Source organism: Chiloscyllium plagiosum, unplaced genomic scaffold, assembly GCF_037043375.1.
Source record: "Chiloscyllium plagiosum isolate Xiang-an unplaced genomic scaffold, Cpla_swu_hap1 HiC_scaffold_21, whole genome shotgun sequence".
NCBI classification, from domain to species: domain Eukaryota; kingdom Metazoa; phylum Chordata; class Chondrichthyes; order Orectolobiformes; family Hemiscylliidae; genus Chiloscyllium; species Chiloscyllium plagiosum.
The window spans coordinates 55,538,874-55,550,979 of record NW_028270159.1 but is presented as its reverse complement, the minus strand read 5'-3'; the positions used below and the strand labels follow the sequence as shown (position 1 = coordinate 55,550,979).

General features: G+C 46.0%; 1 protein-coding gene across 5 annotated transcripts in view; it reads right to left on the bottom strand.

Annotated features, from left to right (window-relative positions):
• Positions 1 to 12,106, bottom strand: part of traf2b (Tnf receptor-associated factor 2b) — a 54,071-nt gene that overhangs the window by 12,476 nt on the left and 29,489 nt on the right. For all 5 annotated transcript variants that reach the window (XM_087998586.1, XM_087998590.1, XM_087998591.1 and 2 more), the window contains 3 exons: positions 11,889 to 11,963; positions 4,526 to 4,960; positions 2,820 to 2,997 (listed from right to left, as the gene is read on the bottom strand). In XM_087998586.1, coding sequence (XP_087854712.1) covers positions 2,820 to 2,997; positions 4,526 to 4,960; positions 11,889 to 11,963 — 688 coding nt within the window. The remainder of the gene's footprint in view (positions 1 to 2,819; positions 2,998 to 4,525; positions 4,961 to 11,888; positions 11,964 to 12,106) is intronic.

The window sequence follows — 12,106 nt, the reverse complement described above, 5'->3', positions numbered from 1 at the left end:
TTTCCCTATGGCAGGAAAAGGGAGCCAGACATTTTCTTAGCTGTTTTAGTGACATATTCCTGGGAATGTAAATTGATGGATATAAAAGCTTCAGTTTCATAAGGGAGAAAACGTCAAAGGTTAGCTAAAGAAGCTAACAATACAGAAGGCAAACTGTGGCAATTAATACATCAGTCAACAATAAACATGTTTTTTAAGTGTGGGTGGTATTCCTTAGGCAGGTCTATTGTACTGAAAGCAGATTGCGTTCAGTTAAAAGCAAACCCAGACAGGTTTTGCAACTTCCCAAGCACCTTGACGTTTGTGATTGCAACCTGTAGAAACTGGAGAATGCGGACAATAGGTGATAAATAAAACTTTTTTAAGGAAGGTCGGTAGTCAGGCTTCGAGATGCTTTAAATACGTAAGATTAGATATCAAGCAGAATAAATCGGGAGTGACTGCGGATCGGAATCTTACACTGAACATGACAATCACATCCCAATAAATTAAACCAGATCCTCACAGAAAGATAGTCTGACATCCAAGGTCAGGTAGACCAGTTAAAAAGTTTGACTGGTCAGTTCAAGTGATGGCACACTCAGACTAGACTTTATTCCTTCCCAATGGAACACTCAGACTGGCATCAAGTTCCAGCCCTGGATGATCCGGAAGCTATCGATTTTGCCATTTTTAGTGAAGCTTCACATGCCAGTCTCCCGGATGGATCCTCCGGTAAGGCGGAGTTTATCATATTCTTGGTGAAGGAATCCTAAATGTTGTCCAGTGGCATGGGAAGCCAGGAAATTAAAAAGGGGAGTTATAAGCACCTTAGCGGCTGAAACACTAGCATCATTGAAAGCAATACTTGCCTAATATTCTGAATAAAATACATTCAGTTGTAAGGATGTTGCCGGGACTAGAAGGTTTTAGCTATAAGGAGGTTAAATAGAATGGGGCTATTTTCCCTGGAGCATCAGTAACTGAGGACTGACCTTATAGGGGTTTTAAAATCATGATGGGCATGGATCAGGTAAATAGTCAAGGTCTTTTTTGCCTAGGGTGTGGGAGTCCAAAACTGGAGAGCATAGGTTTAAGGTGGGGGGAGATTTAGAAGGTATTCTGAGTAATGTTTTCACCCAGAGGGTGGTACGTGTATGGAATGAGCTGCCAGAGGAAATGGAGGAGGCTAGTACAATTACAACATTTAAAAAAATGGGTTCATGATTAGGAAGGGCTTAGAGGGATAAGGGTCAAGTGCTGGCAAATGGGACCAGGTCAGATTGGGATGTCTGGTCAGTGCTGATGAGTTGGACTGAAGGGTCTGTCTCTGTGCTGTATGACTCCACGACTATGTCTTAGGGAAACATGCCTTTTCATAAGAAATTATCATAAGTTTTCAAAAAGGGGCATCCTGTTCGAAGAACATTGAAAATTAGTTGTCTGTTTGGATTGTTTTAAAAGAACAAAAATTGCAACATGTTCCACATTCTCCGAGTGCTGCACACAACTGTTCTGAGCAATAAGAGTTGAAGGTAGTTTAGAAATACCCAGGCCAATTATATTTGCTGCAGCCCCTAGAAGTCTGTTTTTCCTGTGTACACTAGGTGTGTTAGATAGAAGTGGGCAGGCAGATCAGAGATGGTCATACATCAGACTCCCTCTTAAATGGAGATCAGCACTATCCTGTATCGGTGGGGAGAAGTGGAATTCCTGTATCGGTGGGGAGAAGTGGAATAGTAAATCACAGGCAAGGCAGGAAGCAGATGCACAACTTCATGGCCAGTTCTACTCATTAATATCCAAAGGTTGACAGGCAACTCTCACCTTAGAGAAGATGAGAAGAAGCACCTTGAAGGTTACTTAGGAACGTCTGGCAGCGATGCAGAGCCACTCCATGGCTGTTGACCGTGATGAAGAGGTCAATTACAGTGTTACAGATTACCAGAGGGAACCTGACGATAGACATTTCTTCACCCAGAGAGTGAACAGTCTGCGGAATTTTCCACCGCAGAAAATGGTGAGGTCAAAATATTTAACGCTAAGACACCTTTAACCCTAAGAACTATATCTAACTCATTGAAAATATTTGAAGGGTATGGGGAGAAAGCAGGATGAATTGGATGGTCGTATTGAATAGCATGAAGGGGCAGGCTCAAAGGGTTGAATGGCCTACTCCAGATCTTATCTTCTATGATTTTATGTAATGCCCTTTTACTGAAATGAAGCCAAATCACTGCTAGGAAATCCTCACTGGATCGACAGCCTCTTGCTCCACGTTCTATCCAGCTCTTCTCGTGATAAACTCTGCTGACCTCACAGTATAGGGCCAGATGTTGGAAGGGCAAAGCACAGGCCACTATGGCATGCAAGTAATGCTTGCAAGTATTTAGTACATTTGGCAGAGACTGTCCAGTGGTAACACCATGTGGTTTGTGGCAAGGGGCAAAAGCAGAGAAAGCCCCTGTTTCAGCATCAACCACATCTGCCAAAATAGCCAGGCCTTGGTCTTGATGGAAAAGCAATTGAGAGACGGGGGAAAGCAGCAAACCACCCTTTCTCCAGTGGAAGGGAAATCCTTACTGCTAAACATTCACCAAAGTCTGACCGACACAGGATTCCATGCACGAAAAATAACACCTGCTCACTACACCCATGTTTCTCTGCTTCTCTGTTCCTCTCAAATTTCCAAATTCCAACATAGTCACAATTGAGGTCCCAGCATCCATTTTTCAACCACTGACCTCCCAGGCATCACAGACCATAACAAAAGACATTACGCCTGAATGTAGCGAGCATCAGATTGCTCTCTGTAAGTAATTTGACAACACGGAACTTACCTGGGGAGAATATAGCAGGCGATCGTTGGGTTTTAGCTTCCTGTCGTCTTCGACTGAAATCGGATATTTTCCAGATAAAGATTCCATTGTCAGTGCTGTACTCCAGTGCCTGCAGCTTCAGTTCCAACTGTGCTATAGACAGGTCTTTCAAGGCTGTAGCGTGTTCCATCTGACGCACCTGAATGACAGGAACAGCCATGCAGATCCATGACATAAATACCATAGGATAAGGTGTAAGGTTGTCACAAACTAAGGTTCATTCGAAGATATTTCACTCCATGTAAAGTGAATGTGGGGAGGAAACACATGACATCCTGTCCTTCAAAACTTGCAAGGAGAAAGCATTATGAGCGGAATAATGGTTCTGGAGGGGAAAATTCTGTCGCTCTAAAACACAAGGTGCAGTACTAATGGGGATTGGCCTGACACTGTATAACACTGGGGTACAGTACTGGTGGGGACAGGTCTGTCACTGTATAACACTGGGGTACAGTACTGGTGGGGACAGGTCTGTCACTGTGTAACACTGGGGTACAGTACTGGTGGGGACAGGTCTGTCACTGTATAACACTGGGGTACAATACTGGTGGGGACAGGTTAGATTAGATTAGATTAGATTACTTTACAGTGTGGAAACAGGCCCTTCGGCCCAACAAGTCCACACCGACCCGCCGAAGCGCAACCCACCCATACCCCTACATTTACCCCTTACCTAACACTACGGACAATTTAACATGGCCAATTCACCTAACCTGCACATCTTTGGACTGTGGGAGGAAACCGGAGCACCCGGAGGAAACCCACGCAGACACGGGGAGAATGTGCAAACTCCACACAGTCAGTCGCCTGAGGCGGGAATTGACCCCGGGTCTCTGGCGCTGTGAGGCAGCAGTGCTAACCACTGTGCCACCGTGCCGCCCACATAGGTCATTGTATAACAGCGGGGTACGGTACTGGTGGGGATAGGTCTGTCACTGTATAACACTGGTGGGGACAGGTCTGTCACTGTATAACGCTGGGGTACTGTACTGGTGGGGACAGGTCTGTCCCTGTGTAACACTGGGGTACAGTACTGGTGGGGACAGGCCTGTCACTATATAACACTAGGGTACGGTACTGGTGGGGACAGGCCTGTCATTGTATAACAGTGGGGTACGGTACTGGTGGGGACAGGCCTGTCACTGTATAACACTGGGGTACAGTCCTGGTGGGGACAGGCCTGTCACTGTATAACACTGGGGTACAGTCCTGGTGGGGACAGGCCTGTCACTGTCTCACCGTTGTGTGGTAACATTTTGGAATACCCATCAGCACTGCGCCCCAGTGTTATACAGTGACAGAGCTATCATTTATCTTAGCTAAGCAGAATTTTGATGAATGGGTTAAGATGCATTTATTGGGCTGGGGGTGGGGGGACTATTTCAGGATCCTGTACAGTTATGTGGGTAAGCAGTCAGACATTGATCCATGGGCCCTGCTCCACCAGGTCCTGCATTCTCTCACGGTTTGAGTGACTGCGGTCACACACTGTTGCTGCGCACAAAGGAGCCCTTGTGTAAAACATTGGGGGGAGTGCTGGCCTTTCGCACCGTATTGTAGTCGTGGGAAGCACTGAGGTATGCAGCTTCTGCACACGGTATATGCTACAGGCTGCTCACTGCCTGTATTTTCTCGGGAGGTTAGTCTGGATGTGCCAGTTCACCCACCTTTGCTTGTAAGGCTTCAATCTTCTCCTGGTCCAGTTTGTGTTGTTGTTCGTAAGCTACCATGCTCACAGAGGCTCGTTCCACCTCACGGTTAAGAACACAGACAATGTTTTCGAATGTTTCAGCTTTGTGCTTCAGAGCTGCACATCGCGTTTGCACATCTTCTAAGCTTTCTGACAAGTAAGCTTTTGCCAGGTCCCCACCAGGAGAGGAGGAGCCTCTCTCACCAAGAGCGATCGATCGGAATGGTCCCAGAGTCTCCTCCATTTCACGAACAGAGGTAAAGAGCTGGTTGACCTTGAGCTTGGCCTGCTGCAGGTGCAGAGGCTGTAGGCTTTCCACAGCACTCCGTATTCCCATCACATGTTGGAGCAGCATCTGCATGTGGTCCACCACACACTGGTTCTCATGCTCAGCCAGCTTTTCCTTCTCAGCCTGGCAAGGATCAATAGAAACATTTGTCAACAACACCCAACACTCACAGGGTAGCAAAGCCACATTGCACCGGACAGCACTCACAAGGATCTCAACCTCCCTTCAGAGAAAACATTACACCATGTCCAACAGCAAATAGAGTCTGCCTCTCGCAACACGCAGAGTGGGTACAGCATAGTGGGCGGTTGAAATGAAGCCACACTGACAGGTTGCTGAACACTCGGCAAGGTAGCATTCAGAAAGGGCCATCTCAATGACATCTACATCCAAACACCAGAAGGCATCAAAAACCCTGGCGACAAGTGACTGAGGGAAGACAGTGACAATGTCAATAAACTAGTTAGTAATCTTAAAGCTTAGGTTAATGATCTGGCGACACGGGTTTAGGAATCCCATCACAGCAGACAGGAAATTTGACTACAAATGATAAAACTGTGATTAAAATAAGAAACCAACGTAATCCAACAGAAACTACTGTCAACTGGCGTTAAACCCATCGAGCTCACTAAATGCTATGAGAAGTACCTTACACTCACTTGGGGTTTATATCGAAGTGCAATGTGTGTCTCAGATTGTTAGTTTTGAGGAATTTGTGTCAAGTATCCTTCAGTTATTCAATCTTGTTGGCAACCCTCATAAACCCTGTTGATCTCAAATCAACTGCACAGCCACGATAAAAATCTAGCTAAACCATTGCAGATTGTGTACAGAAAGTAAACAGCAGGTTAGTAAACCAGCAGTGCCGCTCGGTGTGCGGAGATCTCTGCAGAACTGAAAAATAAGGAATAATTTAGAAGAAGCCTAATTGTTCTCTGTTAGATCCTGATGCACATGAAGAAGAAAACACACTGTCCAACTCCAAAAGCCCACATTCTACAGTGTAATGTAGAAAATAAACAAAGCCGGTGAATAGAGCAGGTAAGTCCACAGACAGAGCAATACTGCAGGGGAACAGGAAGTGGTAATTCCATCTCTTAAGTCTGTTCTGTGTTCAATTAGAATTTTCTGATCTATATCTCAAACTCCACCTATCCTCCTTTGCTCCATATTCCTTCAGGAGAGTTTTGTTCGGTTAGAGTATCAATTGCAGTCTTTAAAATTTCAACTATGCCCAGCGTTTGCTGGCACTTAAGACAGCTGTAGAATTTCAGCCCCGTTGTGGGAAGCAGTGATTTTGGACTTCACCCAAATGACCTCAGCGTAGTCTGAAGGTTCCATGTCCCAATTCGGTCTCCTCCACAAGAGGAAATATGTTTTCCTTGTCTATTTAATCAAATTTCTGCCATCCTAAACACTAAATTGCACTTCAACCTTTTAAATGCAAACAAATAGGAGCCACATTTGTACAAACTGTCTTCATGACGTGACACTGGTCAATCTGTGCAGGAGCTATCTCAAGTTAAAATATCTGTTCAGAGGGGAGATGCCCAGAACAGGTCCTCCAGAGGGGGACAGGTCCTCTAGAGGGGGATCTGAGCAAGCCTCTGTATAGCTTAAGCATCACTTTCTCACTTGAGAATTTCTGTTCCCTTCATAGAGGTTAAAAGCTAAGAGCACCAAAACTTTCCAGTCCTCCAGTACTCCCAGCTAACTTCAAACAAAATACACACCTACTAGCTGACCCATGACAGCCTGTGTCTGACAATCTTCCCAGCAGGCAGCTAGAGGATAAGGGAGAGGCAAGATATTTCAGACAGGATACACCCTGTTCACATACCTACAGTAGATAATGTATCAGTGAGATTACTCCAACTGGCTTCAGGCCAATTCACTTAAGAACATGCTTTTGGGGCGGCACGGTGGTTCAGTGGTTAGCACGGCTGCCTCAGCGCCAGGGACCTGGGTTTGATTCCTGCCTCGGGCGACTGTATGTGTGGAGTTTGCACATTCTCCCCGTGTCTCCATGGGTTTCCTCCGGGTGCTCCGGTTTCCTCCCAAAATCCAAAGATGTGCAGGTTAGGGTGGATTGGCCATGCTAAATTGCCTGTAGTGTTCAGGGGTGTGTAGGTTAGGTGCATTAGTCAGGGTAAATGTAGAGTAATAGGGAATGTGTCTGGGAGGGGATACTCTTTGGAGGGCTGGTGTAGGCATGTCGTGTCAAGTTGCTTGTTTCCTCACTGTAGGGACTCTCCGATCAGCTCCCCTATATTACAAATGTCAGCAATTACTATAGTTGGAGTGTGTGAAACTAGCTGACTGCAATCAGGATTTTAATTCCTCCTATAGGGAGAGTCACACCAGCTCTGCATGCAAAACAGAGATCCTTTTAGTTTAAAAAAAAGTTCTATCTTTGACTGTACTGCAGGGTTCCAATACAACCACAGTCTGTTCACTGAGATACTGACATGTGCAGCACACACACAATGGAGTTGCTACCTCAGTAAGAGGAATGAAACAAGTTTGGGGCTACTCAGTTTCAATCTTAAGATAAGGAAGTTTTTGAAGAATTTAGATTTCCCAGAACAGCACCACAATACAGAAACCAACTTCTGGATATGGAGGAGGCTGGACACCACCCAGACTGAGTTGTTCAATCATTTCAGACTGGGGAAAAGCAAACCATCTGCCTGTCATACACCAGCATCATTGTCATTTCAGCCAACAGCACTGACCAGAAACTGAACTTCACCATCCACTCTCAGCACCGTGACTACAGCAACAGGACTGGGGTTAGATCAACTACAGTGACCAGTTCAACTTTGACCCTTCAAAACCCCAATAATCCTCAAATCAGGAGTGTAATCAGACATGGACAACATGGAGTATGGTCAAAGACAGAGCAGTTGCTGAGACCAGTGACCTGCCACTAGAGTCCCACGAGGAGGTTGAACAGTTCATCCACTTTACCAACACCTTCCACCCCGACCTCAAATTTACCTGGACTGTCTCAGATTCCTCCCTCCCTTTCCTAGACCGCTCCATTTCTAGTTCGGGCGACTGACTCAACACAGACATTTACTATAAACCGACCAACTCCCACAGCTACCTAGACTACACCTCCTCCCACCCTGCCCCCTGTAAAAACACCATCCCATATTCTCAATTCCTTCATCTCCGCCGCATCTGCTCCCAGGAGGACCAGTTCCAATACCGTACAACCCAGATGGCCTCCTTCTTCAAAGACCGTAATTTCCCCTCAAACGTGATTGATGATGCTCTCCACCGCATCTCCTCCACTTCCCACTCCTCCGCCCTTGAGCCCCGCCCCTCCAATTGCCACCAGGACAGAACCCCACTGGTCCTCACCTACCACCCCACCAACCTCCAGATACATCGTATCATCCTTCGTCATTTCCGCCACCTCCAAACGGACCCCACCAACAGGGATACATTTCCTTCCCCTCCCCTATCAGCATTCCGGAAAGACCACTCCCTCCGCGACTCCCTCGTCAGGTCCACACCCCCCACCAACCCAACCTCCACTCCCAGCACCTTCCCCTGCAACCGCAAGAAATGCAAAACTTGCGCCCACACCTCCCCCCTTACTTCCCTCCAAGGCCCCAAGGGATCCTTCCATATCCATCACAAATTCACCTGCACCTCCACACACATCATTTACTGCATCCGCTGCACCCGATGTGGCCTCCTCTAAATTGGGGAGACAGGCCACCTACTTGCGGAACGTTTCACAGAACACCTCTGGGACACCTGCACCAACCAACCCAACCGCCCCGTGGCTGAACACTTTAACTCCCCCTTCCACTCTGCCAAGGACATGCAGATTTTTGGCCTCCTCTATCGCCAGACCATGGCAACACGACGCCTGGAGGAAGAGCGCCTCATCTTCCGCCTAGGAACCCTCCAACCACAAGGGATGAATGCAGATTTCTCCAGCTTCCTCATTTCCCCTCCCCCCACCTTATCTCAGTCCCAACCCTCAGACTCAGCACCGCCTTCTTGGCCTGCAATCTTCTTCCTGACCTCTCCGCCCCCACCCTCTCTCCGGCCTATCACCCTCACCTTAACCTCCTTCCACCTATCGCGTTCCCAACGCCCTTCCCCCCAAGTCCCTCCTCCCTACCTTTTATCTTAGCCTGCTTGGCACACCCTCCTCATTCCTGAAGAAGGGCTTATGCCCGAAACGTCGATTCTCCTGCTCCTTGGATGCTGCCTGACCTGCTGCACTTTTCCAGCAACACATTTTTCCGCACTAGAGTCCATGCACCACTGAAGCTCCCAGTGAGATGGAGGATGAAATACTGGAAACTAATATTTTTACATTTACACTTTTATTGACAAGAGGCACAATACATATCGTGTGTCTCCAATCAACCTCTCATACAAGTTGCTTGTACATTAAATTAATACCGAGCAATTTAATGTAATTAACATTACAGCAATATACAGTGAATATCTATTAGCCATGTGACGTGACTGCTGCGTTTACAATCTCCAGCATGGTACATGCAACAACCCTGATGGCACGGTGAAACACAGAACTTTCACAATAGTAAAAGAAAAGCCCAGGTTCCAAGGGCCATTGTGCTAGGCATGGTCAGGTTATCTACAGATGAGATAATCTGGACATTAGTATGATAAATGAAGGCCACCCATCATTGTGGGAATGAGTGAGACACAGAGGAGCAATTATACTCGGGGATTTCAATTTTCCCAACATAAATTGGGATAGTCAAAGTGTTAAGGTTTTAGAGTGGGCGGACTTCTTGAAATGCATCCAAGCGAGTTTTTTTTTTGTATCAATATGTAGATGGCCCAACATGGGACGGTGCAGTGCTGAATCTGGTTCTGGGGAGAGAAGCCAGTCAGGTGTTTGACGTGGCAGTCGGAGAACGTTTAAGTGATAGCAACCACAATACGGTACCGTTCAACTTTATTCTGGAGATGGAGAAAGATGGCCTGCTAAAGACTGAGGGAAGGCAGGTTTTATTAAAATAAAGCAGGATGTAGCCACAGTAGGTAAGTCTACAGTGGAGCAACTGGGGGGCATCCAAAAAGTAGCTGGGGAAGAGTACAAATCCAACATGTACTCTTTAGAGGGAAATGTAGGAACAATAACTTCAGAGAATCCTGGGTATTTAGGACAATTCAGGACTAGATAGAGGAGAGCAGTAGGGCTTTTAGCAAGTCCAAAGGGTGCAGCCCTACAGGAACACCGGAAGTGCTGGAAGGAACTTACAAAAGCAATTGGAAGGACAAAAAGGGAGCATGAGAAGGGACTTGTGAACAGGATTAGGAAGAATCCCAAGATATTTTATAAATATGTTAAAGGAAAGAGGCTAACCAGGGAAAGAGTTGGGTCCATTAGGGATCAAGGGGCAATCTGTGTGGGGAGTCAGAAGATATCAGAAAGGACCTGAATAAATACTCCCCTTTGGTCTTCACTCTGGAAAAGGTGAATGTAGATACGGAATTCAGGAAAAGGGACTGTGAGGAACAGTTCGACACAGGAAACGGAGAGATATTGGAGGCTCAGTCAGGCTTAAAAATAGACAAATCCCCGGACCCAGATGAGTTGCATCTCAGGCTGCTGTGGGAGACAAATCAGGTAATTGCAGCAACTCTGAAACAAGTTTTTAATTCCTCTCTGGCCAAGGGGCTAGTGCCAGAGGACTGGAGGTTGGCTAATGTGGTTCCACATTTTAAAAGGGGTGGTATAAATAAACCAGGAAATTACAGACCAGTGATTCTCATATCAGTGTCGTGAAACATTGGAGAAAATTCTGAAAGAACAAGTTAATAACCACTTGGAAAGGCCTGGGTTAATTGCGGAGAGTCAGCATGGCTTTGTCAGAGGGAGGTCATGCCTAACAGATTTGTTAGAATGTTTTGAAAATGTGACCAAGTATGTGGATGAAGGAAGTTCGGCTGCTGTAGTTGATGTGGCTTTTAGCAAAACCTTCGACAAGGTCACACACAGCAGACTGATTGAGAAGGTTAAAGCACATGGAATTCTGGGAAACTTGGTGAGATGGATCAGAAACTGGTTCAGTAATAGGAACAAAGCACAGTGGGAGAAGGCTGTTTGAGTGACGGGAGTCTGATGTCCAGCGTTATATCACAAGGATCAGTACTGGGACCATTATTGTTTGAAATATATATTTAAAATTTATACAGATGAAAATGTGAGGGGAACGTTAAACAAATTTGCAGAAGACACAAAGATTGGCAGAGTGGTTAATAGCAAAGAAGATAGCTGTAGGTTACAGAGAGATATAAATGGTTTGGTCAGATGGGCAGGCCAGTGGCAGATGGTATTTAACCCTGAGAAATGTGAGGGTGATACACTCTGGAAGCAGCAAGATGAGGAATGTATTTAATGAATGGCAGGACAATGGGTAACTCAGAGGAACAGAGGGATTTTGGTGTAATTATTCACAGATCCCTGAAGTTGGCACAGCACATGATTAGGATAGTTAAGGCGGCATATGGAGCACATACCTTATGCCACGACTAATGAAGGCAAAACCGCAAGAAGATAATGTTGGAATTGTCCAGAGCATTGGTTAGGCCACAGATGGAGTACTGTGTGCAGGTCTGGGCACCTCACTACTAGAAGGATGTGATAGTACTACAGGGGTACAGAGGAGGTTCACCAGGATGTTGTCTGGAATGTAACAATCGAGCTTTCAGAAGAGACTGGACAGGCTGGATTGTTTTCTTTAAAGCATGGTTGAGGTGTATAAGATTATGAGGGGCATGGCCAGGGTGAATAGAAAGCAGGTTGGTTAATCACAAGAGGGCATAGTTTTTGAACAACTGCAGGAAATTGGGATTAGCGCATTTATAGTGGCAGCTTTGTTGGTGTAGGCTTGATGGGCTGAAGGGCCTTTTCTGTATGATTCTGTGAATATCAGCACAGCCCTCAGAGGTAAACAGTATTAACTAACACATTGCTCTGAATCCATCTCAATTATTAATCATCCTGTATCTATTTTACAATAGATAGAAAACTGTTTAGTGCACTTACAGTTATTTCACAGCCAATCACGCTAAAGCGGCAAGGGAACTTCACCTTCCCACATGTCCGAGTATGATCCAAGTACTGTGGAGAGGAACATACAATAAACACACTGGAAGATCAGCATTACATGAAACTGCTCCTCCACATATACACCTGCCTGGCCACATGCTGACTGTCAGTCAAAGCCCTGAAATATAGTTCCAAATATCACTGACAAAGAAACG